This window comes from Urocampus carinirostris, chromosome 14 (genome assembly GCF_059441175.1).
Source record: "Urocampus carinirostris isolate Australia breed hairy pipefish chromosome 14, RoL_Ucar_1.0, whole genome shotgun sequence".
Taxonomy (NCBI): Eukaryota; Metazoa; Chordata; class Actinopteri; order Syngnathiformes; family Syngnathidae; genus Urocampus; species Urocampus carinirostris.
This window is the reverse complement of record NC_142362.1, coordinates 5,855,542-5,875,540: the sequence shown is the minus strand read 5'-3', so window position 1 is coordinate 5,875,540 and position 19,999 is coordinate 5,855,542. Positions and strand designations below refer to the sequence as shown.

General features: G+C 38.4%; 1 protein-coding gene across 1 annotated transcript in view; it reads left to right on the top strand.

The window, feature by feature from the left end:
• LOC148352542 (low-density lipoprotein receptor-related protein 1B-like) overlaps positions 1-19,999 on the top strand; it is a 583,719-nt gene that overhangs the window by 393,688 nt on the left and 170,032 nt on the right. The window contains exons 29-33 of the mRNA XM_088353080.1: positions 766-940; positions 3,261-3,355; positions 8,979-9,128; positions 16,099-16,239; positions 19,649-19,774. Coding sequence (XP_088209206.1) covers positions 766-940; positions 3,261-3,355; positions 8,979-9,128; positions 16,099-16,239; positions 19,649-19,774 — 687 coding nt within the window. The remainder of the gene's footprint in view (positions 1-765; positions 941-3,260; positions 3,356-8,978; positions 9,129-16,098; positions 16,240-19,648; positions 19,775-19,999) is intronic.

Below are 19,999 nucleotides of genomic sequence, written 5' to 3'. Positions count from 1 at the left end.
TAAGGCGCACTGTATTATAAGGCGCATGGTCAGCTTTTGAAAAAAATAAAGGCCTTTAGGTGCGCCTTATAGTGCGGAAAAAACGGTAAGTAGAATAATACATTTTATTATTCAAATTATTAATAATGTTCTGCATTAAATTATTGTTGGTAATATACTGATTAAAGGGATAACCACAAACCTGTCTTTTTTCATTTTTTTTCCTTTTATACTTTCTTTTTTTCTTAACTTCTTTATACAACATCATCATTCGTAATATAATGCATCAAAGCAAGTGAGCCATTGGAGAGTCGGCTCTATTGAATGAGTTGAGCCGAAAAAGCCGGTTCTCTAAAAAGAGACGGACTACCTTTCACTACACAACTACCACGTGAAATCCGGCAGACGCATGCGCACAGTAGCTTGAAACCGCTCGCATCGTTTGCAACGAAAAACGATACCGAGATAGAGGCTACCGCGGCGAACTGGTTTGACTTGATTGATTTGCCGTTTCGTGATAGTTGGTGTTGACCGGATGGTACCCATAATTAATGAATTTGCGTTTTTCCGTACAGATTTTCTTGTACGTCGTACATGTCTTAAAGTGCATAATAAACATACTTTGTGCGGCAAAAACGTACAGCTTGATAGGTATGTTTATATATAAAGTCACTGAATGAGTTTAGGTTTTCCGAGAGTCTGTGCATAGCTTGGTTCATATCAGTCCGTGGGATGTGAGGGTCCACTCGTCTAAAACCGGAATTCACAATTCATGTTTTTGGACAGACATGGTGAACTGCAAAGGTCTGGCTCTGGACTGGCTTTCGCGCAACTTATATTGGCTCAGCTCAGAAAACGACGAGTCGCAGATCAATGTCGCTCGCCTGGACGGTTCCCTGAAGACGTCCGTCGTCCACGGCATCGATAAACCCGGCTGCCTCCTGGTTCACCCCGCCAAAGGGTGAGTGCGTCTACAGCCAGGGTCCTGTTCTTAAAATATCTCACCAGTGCTGGGTCATTGTGATTTTTCCGGTAAAATTCTACTTTTAGTGGTTGACTGAGTCTATTGAACTCTATCTATCTATCTATCTATCTAGACATCTATCTATCTACCTATCTACCTATCTATCTACCTAGACATCTATCTAGACATCTAGGCATCTATCTAGACATCTGTCTAGGCATCTATCTAGACATCTGTCTAGGCATCTATCTAGACATCCATCTATCTATCTATCTAGACATCCATCTATCTAGACATCGATCTAGACATCCATCTATCTAGACATATATCTATCTATCTAGACATCTATCTATCTAGACATCTATCTAGACATCTATCTATCTAGACATCTATCTATCTATTTAGACATCTAACTATCTAGACATCTATCTATCTACCTAGACATCTATCTATCTAGACATCTATCAATCTATCTAGACATCTATCTATCTAGACATATATCCAGACATCTATCTATCTAGACATCTATCTATCTTTCTAGACATCTATCTATCTAGACATCTATCTATCTATTTAGACATCTATCTATCTAGACATCTATCTATCTATCTATCTATCTATCTAGACATCTATCTATCTAGACATCTATCTATCTAGACATATATCCAGACATCTATCTATCTAGACATCTATCTATCTTTCTAGACATCTATCTATCTAGACATCTATCTATCTATTTAGACATCTATCTATCTATCTATCTAGACATCTATCTATCTAGACATCTATCTATCTATTTAGACATCTATCTATCTAGACATCTATCTATCTATCTATCTATCTATCTAGACATCTATCTATCTAGACATCTATCTATCTAGACATCTATCTATCTAGACATATATCCAGACATCTATCTATCTAGACATCTATCTATCTTTCTAGACATCTATCTATCTTTCTAGACATCTATCTATCTATCTATCTATCTATCTATCTATCTATCTAGACATCTAGACATCTAGACATCTAGACATCTATCTATCTAGACATCTAGACATCTATCTATCTAGACATCTATCTATCTAGACATCTATCTAGACATCTATCTACAGTAGACATCTATCTATCTATCTAGACATCTATCCATCCAGACATCTATCTATCTATCTTTCTAGACATCTATCTATCTAGACATCTATTTATCTATTTAGACATCTATCTATCTAGACATCTATCTATCTATCTATCTATCTAGACATCTATCTATCTAGACATCTATCTATCTAGACATATATCCAGACATCTATCTATCTAGACATCTATCTATCTTTCTAGACATCTATCTATCTAGACATCTATCTATCTATTTAGACATCTATCTATCTATCTATCTATCTATCTATCTAGACATCTATCTATCTATTTAGACATCTATCTATCTAGACATCTATCTATCTATCTATCTATCTATCTATCTATCTAGACATCTATCTATCTAGACATCTATCTATCTAGACATCTATCTATCTAGACATATATCCAGACATCTATCTATCTAGACATCTATCTATCTTTCTAGACATCTATCTATCTTTCTAGACATCTATCTATCTATCTATCTATCTATCTAGACATCTAGACATCTATCTATCTAGACATCTAGACATCTATCTATCTAGACATCTATCTATCTAGACATCTATCTAGACATCTATCTACAGTAGACATCTATCTATCTATCTAGACATCTATCTATCTATCTATCTATCTATCTATCTATCTATCTAGACATCTATCTATCTAGACATCTACCCTCCTACCTACCTACCTACCCTACCTACCCTGGTCATGTCCCTTTAAGAGGGGTGACCGACAGCAAGACAAACACATACAAAAACAAAGAAAATAAAAAAGGGAAAAAGTAGCAAAAAACCCACACAACATTTTTGGGGACCATGGCAAACCCAAATGCATTTGCTAATTTCACTTTTACTCTGTTTTGGAATAAAGTGGAGCTTGGCCGCTATTGTCGACTCAGCATTTTTTTCTAAAATATGTTTACCACACACACAAGAAGCCTTTTAATAAATATATAAAAACATGTTTACTACCTTTGTATTATATTAACATATATCTAACTGGTACTTCTTTCACACTGTAAGTATAAGTAGTATTTTTGGGTCATTTTACCAGACAAGTTCACAGCAGAGTAAAGGAAAAAACTACTATTTCTAATAGAATTGGTTATGAGCGTCATATTGATTTTCTGATCCTGTGAAGAAAATGGGGGTCTTAAATCTTCACTTACCCCCAGGAAATTGTACTGGACGGACGGCAACACCATCAACATGGCCAACATGGACGGAAGTAACAGCAAGGTCCTACACCAAAACCAACGGGAACCCGTCGGTCAGTACCCGTAATTTGCTCTTTTAGGACCCTGAGCGCAGGGGTGGGTAAACTACGGCCCGTGGGCCACATGCTCTTCACGCTTTTTCATTGGCCCGCCGAACAAAAACAGTCAAAATATAACATAATGTAGTAAATAAAGTGCTACTAATAGAATTTTTGGGGGCGAGGTTCCATTTTGTCTCCATTGTCTATTTGTATGTCTACAACCAAAATTACTACTACATAAATTCGACAAAAATACTACAAAATTCCTACAAAATAAATATCAAATTAAGGAACTTAAAAAGAGGGAGCTCATATATTATTATTATTTTGCTTTCATTCTAAAAAGAAACAAGATACTATAGAAACACTACAAAAATACACCTACAGTAATATTACAAAGTTACTCAAGAAATACTACAAAAATACTGCTATGGAAATACTACAAAAATACAACGACATTTAAGAAAAAAAATCAGTATTAAGTTAATATACTTAAAAACAGGGACCTAATATATTATTTTTATTTCATTCTAAAAATAAAAAACACTATAGAAATACTACAAAAATACTACCACAGTAATATTATAGTACAAAACACCATTACAGAAATATTACAACAGACACACTACAAAAATACAACTATTATATATATATATTACAAAGCAAGCAATACTTCCAAATACTACTATGGAATTACTACAAAAATTATACAACATCTCAAAAATCAACATCAAATTGAGGAACTTAAAAACAGCGACCTAATTTATTAGTTTGCTTTCATTCTGAAAAGAAAAAAGATACTATAGAATTACTACAAAAATACCACCACAGTAATACTATAGTACCAAAACACTCCTTTAGAAATATTACAACAGGCACACTACAAATATACAACTACAGTAATATTACAAAGTTACTCAAGAAATACTATGAGAATATGACTATGGAAATACTACGGAAATACTACATAAAATCTACAAAAATTAAAAAAAATACGACAGAAAATCTACGGAAATACTACTATAAAATTACTTCTGAAATACTTCTACAGAAATTTTGTGAAATAAAGGCTACAAAAATACTACTACAGAAATACAACTTCAGAAATATTACAACAGACACACTACAAATTTTGAGATGAAAAAAGTGAAAATATCTGAGCAATTTTAGAGTAATATTACAAAGTTACTCAAGAAATACTTCAAGCATATGACCATGGAAATACTAAGGAAATAATACAGAAAATCTACAAAAACACTACAGAAATACTACAAAAAATACTACTATAAAATTACTTCTGAAATATTGTGAAATAAATTATACAAAAACACTACTACAATAATACAACTTCAGAAAAATTACAATAGACACACTACAAATATACAACAAGAGTAATATTACAAAGCTACTCAAGAAATACTACAAGAATATGACTACGGAAATACTACAGAAAATCTACGAAAATACAAAAAAATACGACAGAAAAACTACAGAAATACTACAAAATACTACTATGAAATTACTTCTGAAATACTTCTACAGAAATATTGTGAAATAAATGATACAAAAATACTCCTACAAAAATACAACTTCAGGACAGACACACTACAAAATACACAACTAGTAAGTAACATTACACCGTTACTCAAGAAATACTGCAAGAATATTACTATGAAAATACTACGTAAATACTACAGAAAATCTACCAAAAAAAAGAAATACGACAGAAAATCTTAGGAAATATTACTTCTGAAATACAACAGAAATATTTAGAAAGAAATGATACAGAAATACTACTACAAAAATACAACTTCAGAAATATTACAACAGACACACTACAAATATACAACTAGAGTAGAGAAATACAACAACAGTATTGGTATGGAAATACTACGAAAATACCAAAGAAAATCTACAAAAAAATACGACGAAAAATCTACGGAAATACTTCTATAAAATTACTTCTGTCATACTTCTCCAGAAATATTGTGAATTAAATGATACAAAAATACTCCTACAAAAATACAACTTCAAGACAGACACAAATAGTAAGTAATATTACGACGTTACTCAAGAAATACTGCAAGAATATTACTATGGAAATACTACGGAAATACTACAGAAAATCTACAAAAAAAAAAAGAAATACGACAGAAAATCTTCGGAAATACTACTAGAAAATTACTTCTGAAATACTTCTACAGAAATATTGTGAAATAAATGAAATACTACTTCAAAAATACTACTATAAAATTACTTCTGAAACACTTCTACAGAAATATTGTGAAATCAATTATACAAAAATACTACTACCAAAATACACCTTCAGAAATATTACAACAGACACACTACAACTAGAGTAATATTACAAAATTACTCAAGAAATACTACAAAAATATTACGATGGAAATACTACAGAAAATCTACAAAAAAAAAAAGAAATACGACAGAAAATCTTCGGAAATACTACTATAAAATTACTTCTGAAATACTTCTACAGAAATATTGTGAAATAAATGAAATACTACTTCAAAAATACTACTATAAAATTACTTCTGAAACACTTCTACAGAAATATTGTGAAATAAATGATACAAAAATACTACTACAAAAATACAACTTCAGAAATATCACAACAGACACACTACAACTAGAGTAATATTACAAAATTACTCAAGAAATACTACAAGAATATTACGATGGAAATACTACGGAAATACTACATAAAATTTACAAAAATACAAAAAATAAAACGACAGAAAATCTACGGAAATACTACTATAAAATTACTTCTAAAATACTTCAACAGAAATATTGTGAAATAAATGTGTATCATAAAATACTACTACAATAATACTACTATAAAATTACTTCTGAAACACTTCTACAGAAATATTGTGAAAAAATTTTTACAAAAATACTACTACGAAAATACAACTTCAGAAATATTACAACAGACACACTACAAATATACAGCTAGAGTAATATTACAAAGCTACTCAAGAAATGCTACAAGAATATTACTTTGGAAATACTAGGGAAATACTACAGATAATCTACAAAAATCCCAAAAGAATGCGACAGAAAATCTTCGGAAATATTACGATAAAATTACTTCTGAAATACTTCTACAGAAATGTTGTGAAATAAATGATACAAATACTACAAAAAATATTATGACAGTAATACTACAGAAATACTCCAGAAAGTTGTGTTCACTTTTGAATTTCTTTCGAAATAAATGACTATTACAGATTCTGAAGTGAAGATGAAGTGAAAAAGCCAGCCAGCAATTTTAGCTGCAACAAAACAAAGGTCGTTGTTAATGATCTGAAGGTCGACACGACGGTCTTTTTCTGCTCCTGTCAGCAGGAGGCGCCGTGATTCACGGACTTCATTTAGGAGGACGGGTTTGACCCCGGGACCAAAATAAATGAACGATGCATTGTGAATCGCTCGGACATAAATCCAGATCTCGGCGGGAGCCGTCCGCAAATAGATTTTAAAAATCTCACCCGCTGATCTCGGCTTTTAAGTGCCCAGCGTGTGTCTTTTAGCACTCTTTTTAATTAAAACTTAATCGCTTAGGATTTTTACTGCTCAGGTTCTTACTTTATTTCCAAAGCAATTTGACAAATGTGAAAGCCCTGTTTTTGGGGGGTAGGATTAGTGAGCTGTCCGGTCTTTTTTTTTTTCTTACTCAAGGACGAAAAAGAAGAAAACATAAACGCTTACGTTTTTTGTCTAAAGCAGCATCGACGGAAAATGGCTAAGCTCCCCAGTGCCTCGCGGACATCATGACGAAGTAGAACCGCTACACGACCAAGTTGTGCTATAGAAAATCAAAATCTGTTATCATCAGTAACATAAATAACTGGAATATTTCCAACAAGTAGTGTCTACTGATTATTGTCGAGCTATCCAGTGTTTCGCACACATTATAAAGAGGTAGAGAGGAGACACGACCAAGTTGTGCTATTGAAAGTCAAAATCTATTCTCATCAATAACATAAATAACTGGAATATTTCCATCAAGTAGTGGCTGCTGATTATAGCCGAGCTATCCAGTGTCTCGCACACATTATAAAGAGGTAGAGAGGAGACACAACCAAGTTGTGCTATAGAAAGTCAAAATCTATTCTGATGAGTAACACAAATAAGAGGAGGTTTTCCAACAATTAGTGTCTGCTGATTATAGCCGAGCTATCCAGTGTCTCGCACACATTATAAAGAGGTTGAGAGGAGACACGACCAAGTTGTGCTATAGAAAATCTAAATTTATTGTAATGAGTAACACAAATAACTGGAAGATTTCCAACAAGTATTGTCTGCTGATTATGGCCGAGCTATCCAGTGTCTCGCACACATTATAAAAAGGTAGAGAGGAGACACGACCAAGTTGTGCTATAGTAAATCAAAATCTATTCTAATGAGTAACATAAATAACTGGATTATTTCCAACAAGTAGTGTCTGCTGATTATGGCCGAGCTATCCAGCGCAAACTATGAAAAGGTAGAGAAGAGACCCAACCAAGTTTTGCAACTACTTGTATGGAAGATAGAATAAATTCTAATAAGGACCATTAATGCTTAGAATTATTCTAACCGTGAGAATCAGCTGTGTCCTGGTTATCTAATCTATATTTCTGTCTGTCTGTCTGCGTCTGTCTGTCTGCGTCTATCTGTCTGTCTGTTTGCGTCTGTCTGTCCGTCCGTCTGTCTGTCTGTCTCTGTCTGTCTCTGTCTGTCTGCGTCTGTCAGTCTGTGTCTGTGTCTGTCTTGTGTCTGTCTCTGTTTGTCTCTGGCTGTCTATGTCTCTGGCTGTCTCTGTCTCTGTCTGTCTCCGTCTGTCGCTGTGTGTCTTTCTGTCTGTTTGCGTCTGTCTCTCTGTCTGTCTGCGTCTGTCTGTCTGCGTCTGCATCTGCGTCTGTCTGTGTCTGTGTCTGTGTCTGTTTCTGTCTGTGTCTGTCTCTGTCTGTTTCTGTCTATGTTTCTGTCTCTGTTTCTGTCTCTGTCTCTGTCTGTCTCTGTCTGTCGCTGTGTGTCTTTCTGTCTGTTTGCGTTTGTCTCTCTGTCTGTCTGCGTCTGTCTGTCTGCGTCTGCATCTGCGTCTGTCTGTGTCTGTGTCTGTTTCTGTCTGTGTCTGTCTGTGTCTGTCTCTGTCTGTCTCTGTCTGTCTCTGTTTCTGTCTCTGTTTCTGTCTCTGTTTCTGTCTCTGTCTCTGTCTGTCTCTGGCTGTTTATGTCTGTTTCTGTCTCTGTCTCTCCCTGCCTGTCTCTGTCTACCTGTCTGCCTGTCTGTCCGTCTGTCTATTCTTGCGTGCGTCCGTCCATCGGACTACGTATCTATCGTACCATTTATCTATTGTACTATTTTGCTGTTACTCTATACGTACTTTTCTAACTATGATGTCTTAGTTGCCCATTATGTGTTTCGATATTTATCGACTTATAATTGTGCATATAAAAACTAGGAAAGGAAATTGGGTTGAATGAGCGAGAACAAAGTTGAAGGATTTGGACTTAGTCGAAAATGTAACAGGAATGATATAATGTTGTGCCAATGGGGTATGTTTGAGCAACATCAACAATCATCAATTATACGTAACTACAAATCTCCCTTTTTTTATGATCAGGTCTATCGCTGGACTACGGGGCTAACAAGCTCTACTGGATCAGTTCGGCTAATAAAACCATCAACCGCTGCAACCTAGACGGAAGTGGACTAGAAGTCCTGGAAACTCTCAAGAAGGATCTGACCAAAGGGACCGCCCTCGCCGTGATGGGTGAGTTGCTTTGGTTAGAGTACGTACTGTTGGAATTAAATATCAAAATGTACCGTTTACCTAATTGTTCGAATTAGTTATCTGACTCCATTAGCCAAACACAACTTACATTCACCCATCAATTTATGCGCGCTTGTTTCTTTAGGGAAAAGATGAACAGGAAGCCGACATTTACACACGGGGTCCGATTTAATTTCCCTAACAATTGAACTAAGTCTACTCCATCGAAAACGGCTGAATTAGTGACGTTGGAGACTCTGGGAAGCCCTCTTCTGAAGTCCTTTAGCTTTCTCCTATTGGCCATCTTCTCCCCGCATAATGGCGTGCCGACTCCTCCCATGGGCGCGCCAAAGAAGCCCCCTGGGCTTCACCATCTTGTAGAAGAGAGTCCCGATGTCTGGGGTACTCAAAACAGCACCTAGCGTTTCTCAAAACAACGCCTGCCGTCCTCCGTCAGAGTCCTGTAATCAACAGAACTAGACAAAATATTCTGCATTTGGAACAGCCTGACCTGTCATTTAACTAAAGCCTACTCAGTGAAAATCTTCATTGCATTATGAATCAATCGTATAAAATACTTTATAGTCAATTGTATAAAATCCTTTAGTACGTTTCAAGAAACATGCTAGCAGGAAAGCCACAACAGAGCGTTCCGTCTTTTGTTTGAATATTTATTCAAAAACACTTTCAGTTTCGAGAAGGTTTTATTACTGCGCTTACAAACGGAAGCGAGAGAGGACGGTGACAGAGAATAATGGCGTTGTTGCGTCAAATTAGCAGGTATGGTCCAACAGCAAAATCGTGTTCGCCGGTCACCATCGATCACAATTAACGTGGAGGAAATTGTTTCGAATAAAGACGTTACCATCTTTGTGAGCGAAAGACATTTCACTGTGGCTTGACAAGTAAATTTGTCACGGTGTACAAACCGAGGTTGGGAGGGTTACCTTTAAAATTGTAATCCGATGCAGTTAGTTGGAAAATGGAATCAGTAACATCATCCGAATATTGTAAAAATACTAGACAATCAACAAAAGTGGATAACAAGATAATAAGTTCTATCTGATATGCATAGTGTGTGCTGCAAACCCGAGCTATTTTGATGAGTGCCTCGGTCCAATCTTTTGACTTTGGTGCATTTAAGCACAACTCTCTTCATTTTTTTGATCAGCAGTGTCCGCAAGGATCCTGTAAAACTTCAGTTTACGATCACTAAAGTTTTTTTCTCCGATTCTGGCACCTGTTGGGATTTAACTACAATCATCCAACCATTATGCGCGGTCGTTTTTTGAGAGAGAAATGACCAGGAAGGACCACACGGGGGAGGATTTCTATTATTCCTAACAGCAGTATAAACAGGAGACGGCCCCCATCCGCGTTACCCGGGATCATTTATACATTTCAACAAACAAAGCAAAGACATCCTACTATTCCTCCATTGGCTATGTGTCATCTGCAGCTAACTTTAGCTTTCTCTTATTGGTTATCTTCTCCCCGCATGCTGGTGTTTTGGCTCCTCTCATGGGCGTGCCAAGGCAGTTTTTTTGTGCCCAACAATCTCTGGTTGTCCTGCGTCAGCACACCCAGGCCTACTGTTATCATAAGTGCCCCAGACAAAACAACTTCAATTTATGCATTCCACAAAGTCTGCCCTGACCTTTTATTGTACATTGAACTAAAGCACAGTCAGTGAATATCTTATTTGCATTAAACTGAATACATGTAACTTGTAGTCAATCATATAGAATCCTTTATAGTTAAATTTATAAAATCCTTTACACCCGAACACACAGCATGACGACAACTAGCAACATCTACAGCTTTCGTTTCCTCTGTCCTCTTACCAGTGCAAGTATTGTTTTGCCTCCAGCTTCGGCTGTTTGGATATCAAACCGTAACGTCTGCCGTCCATTTTCATGATAATAAGCTCCACTCTTGTTGACATACTGTATTGTCTTGCCCTAGCTTTTGAACCTAGACCACAGGTGTCAAACAGGCGGCCCGCGGGCCAAATCAGGCCCGCTACGGGATTGACTTTTGGGCCCGCGAGACAACACTCAGAGAAGCGCAAGAGAAAAACAAGCTGCAGGTTGAAATATGTCCACTTGATGTTGCCAAAGCCAGGTGCCTCTCTAAAAGACACTGTACTTGTATTTGTTTCTCTCTTTCTCTCTATCTCTCTCTTTCTTTTGCACCCCTTTTCTCCCACTCTGTCTCTTTCACTCTCTGTGTTTCTTTTTTTCTCTTCCTTTGTTGCTCTTTGTCTCTTTCTCTGTGTCTTTTAACCTCTTTTACTCTAACTTCCTTTTTTTCCTTTTCTCTCTTTTCTTTCTTCATACCCTTTCTCTTCTGTCTTTCTATTTCTCTTTGGATTTCTTTCTTCCTCTCCCTTTCTTTTCCCCCTCTCTCACGACTTTTTATCTTTTGTTTCTATCGCTCTCTCCCTCTCTCTCTTTTTCTTTCTTTGTCCCGCCCTCTCTCCTTTTCCCTCCCCCTCTCTCTTATTTCTTTCTTTCTTTTTTTCTTTACTAGTCCGGCCCCCGACAGAATGTTTGTTCTATCGTGTGGCCCCCTGAGTTAAAATGAGTTTGACACCCCTGCTCTAGACTAAGCTCCTCCCATCGGTTATGTCACAATGTTTACAAACAAATAAACGTGTGTATCGGTCGAATCAACTGCTAGCTTGATGCAGTGCAAGCGTAACTGACTTTGCCCTGTGCAACAAGCATTATCCCTTGATTGTATTTCTATAGATCTGAATTAAATGTTAGAAGCTAAGCTAATAGTGTGGTCATTGCTAGTGTTGCAAGCTAATTGTAGAACTCAAAGATCAATAGCATAAACAAACGTTTGGGCGAATCTAACTACGGGTGACCATCCTGTCACCGTCAATTACCGTAAATTCCGGACTATAAGCCGCTACTTTTTTCCCAAATGTTCAGCCCTGCGGCTTATTCAGTGAAGCGGCTAATTTATGTAATTTGTCTAACGGCCACCAGCGGCGTTGGAGTACAAAAGGTAAGGTTAAGACCAGTAGAATATGTGCGCCAAAAAAGACTGCAACCTCTAAGTTTTTGCATACATTGTCTGTAAAGGAAAGGTACGTTCCAAAATTGAGGAAGACGCCCTTGATGGCGATAGTTATGAGGAGGAAGTTGAGGGCGATCCACCGTGAATTTCACAATTACGGAATGCTTTCTTTTGACAGACACGTTTGATGCATTGCGAGCGTGTTCCTAGTAGCGTTTTGCTACCCTTCACAGGCACGGTTTGGGATGAAAGTTTTATTATTATTATTAAAACTTTGAAAACTCACTCGGTGTACCGTCTTTCTTCGTAAATATGCGTAACCATGTAAAATATGTATTTGCAACTGTATTTTTGTAATGTATTTATTTTAGAGATTTATTCTGTTATGTGTTCTACGAGCGAATCAAAAAGAAGGGGCGGAGCAAACGCGTGCTGATGAGAAGTGGGGTAAAGCTGAGTTACCGGTAGATCTGTCTGTTGTCGCAGCGGACAATAGTGGATATATGTTTTTCCCACCCTTAACTTTGGAAATATACATTTTGTTTCCTTGGATTACTTTCAACGGGACCCGACTTTACAAGTCTGCATCATACGTTAATCACGGGTATCATTTTCAATTCATGATGCCGATTGCGGTTCTAAGATTGTCTACTATTTATTTAGTTACGATCGTGGAACTTACAGCCCGGTCTGGGTTAAACTTGTGATTGTGTGACAAGTTTTAATGCGTGCGCACGCGGCTTGCACACAGGTGCTGCTTGTGTAAGTACAAAAGTGGCAAATCACTTAAAAAGTGGTAGGTGCGGCTTATAATCAGGTGCGCTCTATAGTCCGGAATTTACGGTAGTTGTTTCCGTTTGACGTCGTTAAGGTTCATCCGGGAGAGTAAACCAACAAGGGCGGATGTTTCGATCGGGGCTAAAAGCGGAAGTAAAAAGGCTTTGAAACGAATTAGCTCTTTCGTGCCGGATAGCTCCAGGATGAAAATCCATCCATTTGTTTTCTTGTATATTATAAACGCCGTGATAGATGAGAAGGGGGGGTGCTTATACATTATACCGTCCTATGGCTGTGCGGTAATTGGATTGGCTGGAGGGATATAGGGGAGCCCAGCTTTTAGAAGCCCGACCATTCATCAGCATGCGCTAGCCTTGAATCTAACGAGCGCTTGATGTGGAAATTGAATATGATGTGCCACGGGCGAGCAATCACAACTAGCCAGAGCGCCCCCGCGGCGGCGAATTAGCATGGAGCGCAAAAGCTAATCTGGGCCCGCGCGGCCTCCGGGGTCAAGTGTTTTTTTGTAAACTTCCTGTCGACTGTCACTTGCGCCGATGCTAGCTTTGGTAACCGGGCGCCGCTGAACCTCTAGATCAAGGGGTGTCAAACTCATTTCAACTCGGGGGGCCACACGATAGAACAAACATTCTGTCGGGGGCCGGACTAGTAGATTCAAGAGAAAGAAAAAGAGGGATAAAGAAATAAGAGAAAGAGGGAGGGAAAAGGAGAGAGGGCGGGACAAAGAAAGAAAAAGAGAGAGAGAGGGAAAGAGCGTGAGAAACAAAAGGTAAAAAGTCGTGAGAGAGGGGGAAAAGATAGGGAGAAGAAGAAAAAAATCCAAAGAGAAATCGAAAGACAGAAGGAGAGAAAAGAGAAAAGAAAGCGCGAAGGGTAGGAAGAGAGACAGAGAAAAGAGAGAAAAGGAAAAAAGGAAGTTAGAGCAAAAGAGGTTAAAAGACACAGAGAGAGAAAGAGACAAAGAGCAACAAAGAAAGAGATACAGAGAATGAAAGAGACAGAGATAGAGTGGGAGAAAAGGGGTGGAAAAGAGAGAGGGAGAGAGAGAGAGCGAGAGTGAGAGAGAGAGACAAAGAGATAGAGAGAGAGAGAGAGACAAAGAGAGAGAGAGAGAGAGAGAGAGAGAGAGAGAGAGAGAGAGAGACACAAGTACAGTGTCTTTGTGAAAGGCACCTGGCTTTGGCAACATCAAGTTGACATATTACAAACTGCAGCTTATTTTTATCTTGTGCTTCTCTGAGTGTTGTCTCGCGGCCCGGATTCAATCCCTTAGCGGGCCTGATTTGGCCCACGGGCCACCTGTTTGACACATGTGCTCTAGATATTAGTTCAAGTAGGAAGAATTGATTTTATGCGAAACAATTCGGAACTGATAATGTCACGGGATGGAAAACGTATGTATGACACTACCAGGGTTGGGTAGGGTTACTTTAACTTGATTACTTTCAATACCAAATATGCTAATAAAAGACAAAAGAAACTACCGTAAATTTCGGACTATAGAGCGCACCTGATTATAAGCCGCACCCACCACATTTTAAGAGGATAACCGCTTTTGTACTTACACAAGCCGCACCTGCATATAAGCCGCATGCGCCCACATTGAAACGTGTAACACAATCACGAAATTAACTCAAACCCGATTTTGAGTCCCGCAGTTGTAACTAAATATGAAGTACACAGTCCAAGAACAACAGCCGGCAAATTGAACGTAAAATGATACCGGTACTTAAGATATGACGGAGACCTGCAGAGTCCGGGCCCCGTGGAAAATAATCCAAGGGAAAAAAAATGTATATTTCCTAAGGTAAGGGTGGGAAATATATATATCCACTATTGTCCGCAGCGACAACAAACAGGTCTCACCTTTACTCCACTTCCCATCAGCCCCCGTTGTATTCGCCCCTTCTTTTCCGTGGAAAACATATCAGAATAAGTCTCTAAAATAAATACATTGCAAAAATATACAGTTGCAAATACATATTATACATGGTTACACATATTTACAAAGAAAGACGGTACACCGAGAGAGTTTTCAAAGCTTTAATAATAATATTATAACCTTCATCCCAAATCGTGTCTGTGAAGGGTAGCAAAACGCTACTAGGAACACGCTCGCAACACAGGAAACGGGTCTGTTAAAAAAAAAATACGGTATTGTAAAAATCATGGTAAACCGTGCTCATCTTCCTCCTTACAACTGACGTCATTAAAGTCGTCTTCCCCAGTATGGGAAAGAGACTTTGTCATATAGACGTCGTCCCACGCTCCTTTATTCAAAAACACGCTTGCAGCACCTTCACATATATTCCACCGGTCTAAATCTTACCTTTTGTACTCGAGCGCCGCTGGCGGCTGTTAAAAAAAATATAAAAATTGGTCGCATCACTGGATAAGCCGCAGGGTTGAACATTTGGAAAAAAAAGTAGAGGCTTATAGTCCGGAATTTACAGTAAATATGAATCAAATGATGACTCCCAACACGTGGTAAGCTTTCTCTCCTGGCTTTGATCTCTATGATCTCTGGCAAAACTAACATAAAATGCGACAGAAACAAAATGAAAATCAATCCAAACAGCTTGCCAACATTATTTTTTCCGTTTCATGTCTTCCGTTACTCCCCAATCCTGCACAAAATTTAGTAATGCTTTTTCAAAAATGCCTTTTTAATTTTTTTTATTTCTTTGATTATAATTATTTCGTAGACCCGCGAAGCTCTGAACCCGCAAACGTGGAACCGCGAAGTAGCGAGGTCCCACTGTACATAGAACAAAACAGACACGCATAACAAAATCCCCCACAACACACAAGAAAACACACTAAAAACTAAACGCACACAAAATTAACATACACAAAACACAAACACACAAAACCCACTCCAAACGAAACAAAAAAAAATGACGTACCAAAACAAAACACACAAAAACACATAGAACAAAACATACACGACAAAACACTAAACACTAAAAAACACACGCACTGTACAAGTCAAGTCATTTTTATTTTATTATTAACAACGAAACAAAAATCCTGTGTACTAACATAAACACACATACTCCAAATAAAACAAACACATAAAACAAACAGCAAACAACAAAACGGGACACTCACCACGTTCTGTTTTTTCTATGCTCTGTTTCAGGCAATAAGCTGTGGTGGGCGGATGATGAATCGTCCCAACTGGGAAGCGTCAACAAGAGGGATGGCCGCAACTTTGTCAATCTGAGAAACAAGACCGGCGGGGTCCTTCACATCAAGGTCTACGATCGCGAAGGACAAAAAGGTGCGTCGCCTTCCCCTTCGCTCACACGCTTCATTTCAAATATTATTTTATAATTCACTCTAGAGCAGGGGTATCAAACTCATTTTAACTCGGGGACCACACAATGGATCAAAAATTCTGTCGGGGCCCGGGCTAGTAGATTAAAGAGAAAGAAAAAGAGAGAGAAAGAGGGAGGGAAAAGGAGAGAGAGGGAGAGAGCGTGAGAAACAAAAGATAAAAAGTCGTGAGAGAGGGGGAAAAGAAAGGAGAGGAAGAAAGAATCCAAAGAGAAAAAGAAACACAGAAGGAGAGAAAGAGAAAAGAAAGCGCGAAGGGTATGAAGAGAGAAAGAGAACAGAGAGAAAAGGAAAAAAGGAAGTTAGAGCAAAAGAGGTTAAGAGAGAGAGAGAGAGAGAGAGAGAGAGAGAGAGAGAGAGAGAGAGAGAGAGAGAGAGAGAGAGAGAGAGAGAGAGAGAGAGAGAGAGAGAGAGAGAGAGAGAGAGAGAGAGAGAGAGTGTGAGTGTGTGAGAGTGTATTTGTGAGAGGCACCTGGCTTTGGCAACATCAAGTTGACATATTTCAACCTGCAGCTTGTTTTTCTCTTGCGCTTCTCTGAGTGCGGCGGGCCAAATTCAATCCCTTTGCAGGCCTGATCTGGCCCGCGGGCTGCCTGTTTGACGCCTGTGCTCTAGAGCAAGATGTTCAAAGCACATTTCTTCCATTGAATCCAAAAACAGTCGCTAGACCGCACAGGCGGATGAGAAACGTTGCTCTAGAGCAGGGGTCGGAAAACTGGATTATTAGAAAATTAGAAGAAATAGAAATAGAAAAAATAGAAAACAGAAAAATAAAAAATAGAAAAATTAGAAAAATAGAAAATAGAAAATTTAAAAATAGAAAAACATAGAAATAGAAAATAGAAAAAATAGAAAATTAGCTGAAGAAGAGCTAATTATTCATTTTTCTGGGGCGAGAGAGCCATGGCTGATGACTAGGCAATCGAAAACAGTAATCGCAAGCTCATGGCTGAGTTTAGGGTTAGTGTAATATTATAGGTCAGGCTACACCTAACTCGATTGAAGCAGGAACGTTTCAGAGACGTCTTGCAACAGCCTAGCAGCTAAAGCACTGCATTATGGGACCTGTAGTTGAGAGTTATCTGCCAGGACATTATAATAGATGCATTTAAAACGATTTCATGGGCCAGATATAAGTATACCCTGGTCCGTATGTGGCCTGTGAACCGTGAATTTGACACATATTCTCTAGGTTCCTGCTAGAGCTTCTGGGTGTTTAAAGTTTGTTATGTGGCTTTTAGTCAAAAAGTGTCTCAACGATGAACATAGATTGTTTAATGGGTTCACTCATACAGTATTATTTAGCCAAAACCTTTACAGCATTGATAATCAGAATTATGTAACAGAACAACACTTTAAAATTAAGTTTATTATACATCTACTTATAACATTCATTGCATGTATATGACATCGCTGTTTTTCATCTGCCATCAGTATGTACCTTTATTTACTCATCTGCATTCATGCAATGTTTGCTACAAGCCACGTGAACTCCTCTTTCCACAATGCTTTTAATGTACGTTTACGTTTTAGAGCGTCATACGTTTTGTTAGCTTCCTTTGAATCTTTCTTCTGGGGCTGAGGTTTTGGCTTGATTCCTAACCACTTCTCCATTTTTCTTGTGTTCTCTGTGCCTCTACTTTGGAAAATGATATGCAAATGCACAACCTTATAATGCCCGGAGAAGTCCGGAAGCACGGAGTTATTCGATGCAGGCTTCTGATTGGCTGCCTAGTATGCAAATTGCCAAACGTACCGAAATTCCCAAACTGAACAAAGATTTCGAAATCGGAATAAAAAAAAAAACCTTTATATATATATATATATATATGTTGGCTGCGGCTGCATCGGCTCGCTACAACGGGTCAGGTGCAATCGACATTCGTTCTGTGTACATTGTTACACAGAATGACAATACAAGGAAATTATTATTATTATTATTATTATTATATATATACCGTATTTCCCGCACTATAGGGCGCACCGGGTTATAGGGCGCACCCCCAAAAAATAGTTTTTGGTCCTATATCTTCCATAGATAAGGCGCACCGGATTATAAAGCGCTACAATGGGAACGTCGACAAAACAGGTCAGATGATTCAGTCCAACTGATTACCCCTTAACATTCCCAAAGCCTGCCAAGAGAAGCAAATACGTGTCTTAGACACGTGCGGATGCGGTGTCCGTACGATGTCACTCAAATGCATCGTTTCAAATATCATTCGGAAGGTTAGTCTTGGATTCAAGAAATGCCAACCATTCCTTAGTTTCTATTTTCTTTTTCGCTAGCAACTTTACTGTGCATATGACAATAAACACTCGGATTGAGTTGAATTCACTCAATCATCGCAGCAACATCAAGATCGTTCTAAACAAGATACCGGGAAAATATAAAGCCGCATAGCTCACCTAAGTTCTCACGTTCAATAATGATACGCAATCATGGGCTTCTTACAACCGTGAGTGAAGTAAATCCAGGAGAGTAAAATATTTACAAATACAGACTAATGAAACATGTTTCTTTATGGCGTAGTTAGCAAGCTTGCTATTCAGTCATCTTTTCGGCCAATTGCAGGGTTTGTTTTGGCCCTCTAGCCAATCGAGCTCCGAATAACTTCAGCAATGGCGATCGATTTAACGATGATTGACACATCTTTTTCGGCCAATTGCAGGGTTTGTTTCGGCCCTCTAGCGTATCCGAGGCTCCGAATAACCTTTAGCCATAGCGATCGATTCAAATGATGATTGACACATTGGTTAGCCAATGAAACGCCGGTATATAAATCCCAGCATACACCGCGGACTACTCCACGTTCGGGGGAAAATCGAGTCGGCGGCTGTTGCGTAAGTTGCGAGACCTTGCGACTTAATGTTGATCCATAAATAAGGCTCACTGTATTATAAGGCGCATAGTCAGCTTTTGAAAAAAATTAAGACTTTTAGGTGCGCCTTATAGTGCGGAAAATACGGTATATATATATATATTTTTTTTTTAATTTTATTTTTTTTTCTTGAAAAAGTTGTGGACGGAGACATTTTGTAAGTTGTACGCCCGACGTAAAAGATACACGTCCCGGGCGTACAGGCAGCTGTTATTTCAAACACTGGTTAGCGTTAAGGTTAGTTGTTTGGATTTAGTGTTAGAGTTAAGGGTAAGAGTCAAGGGTTTAAGTTTAGGATAAGGATTTAGTGGTTGTATCTAGGTATAGCGAGCTAGCTAGCTCCTACCTTGCAGTCATTTCAGTGATTAACTGCCAATGCTAACTTACGCCCTCAAATGCGTCACTCGGCATCATTTTAGCCAGCTCTTCCAACATGATCATGACCACTTTCGGCCATTTCTGAATTTCCAGGGAGAAACCTTTGTCAGGTCAACAACGGCGGCTGTTCTCAGCTCTGCTTCCCCACTTCCGAGATCACCCGGAGCTGCTCCTGCACCGTGGGCTACAACCTCAGGAGCGACCGCGTGTCCTGCGAAGGTACGTTTCCTTCGTCAATAACAGAGACATACCGTAAATTCCGGACTATAGGGCGCACCTGATTATAAGCCGCACCCACCACATTTTAAGAGGAAAACGATTTTGTACGTACACAAGCCGCACCTGTATATTAGCCGCATGCGCCCACTTTGAAAAAATGTAACACAAACACAAAATTAATCCAAACCGACTTCAAGGCCTGCGGTTGAAACTAAATGTCCTTCA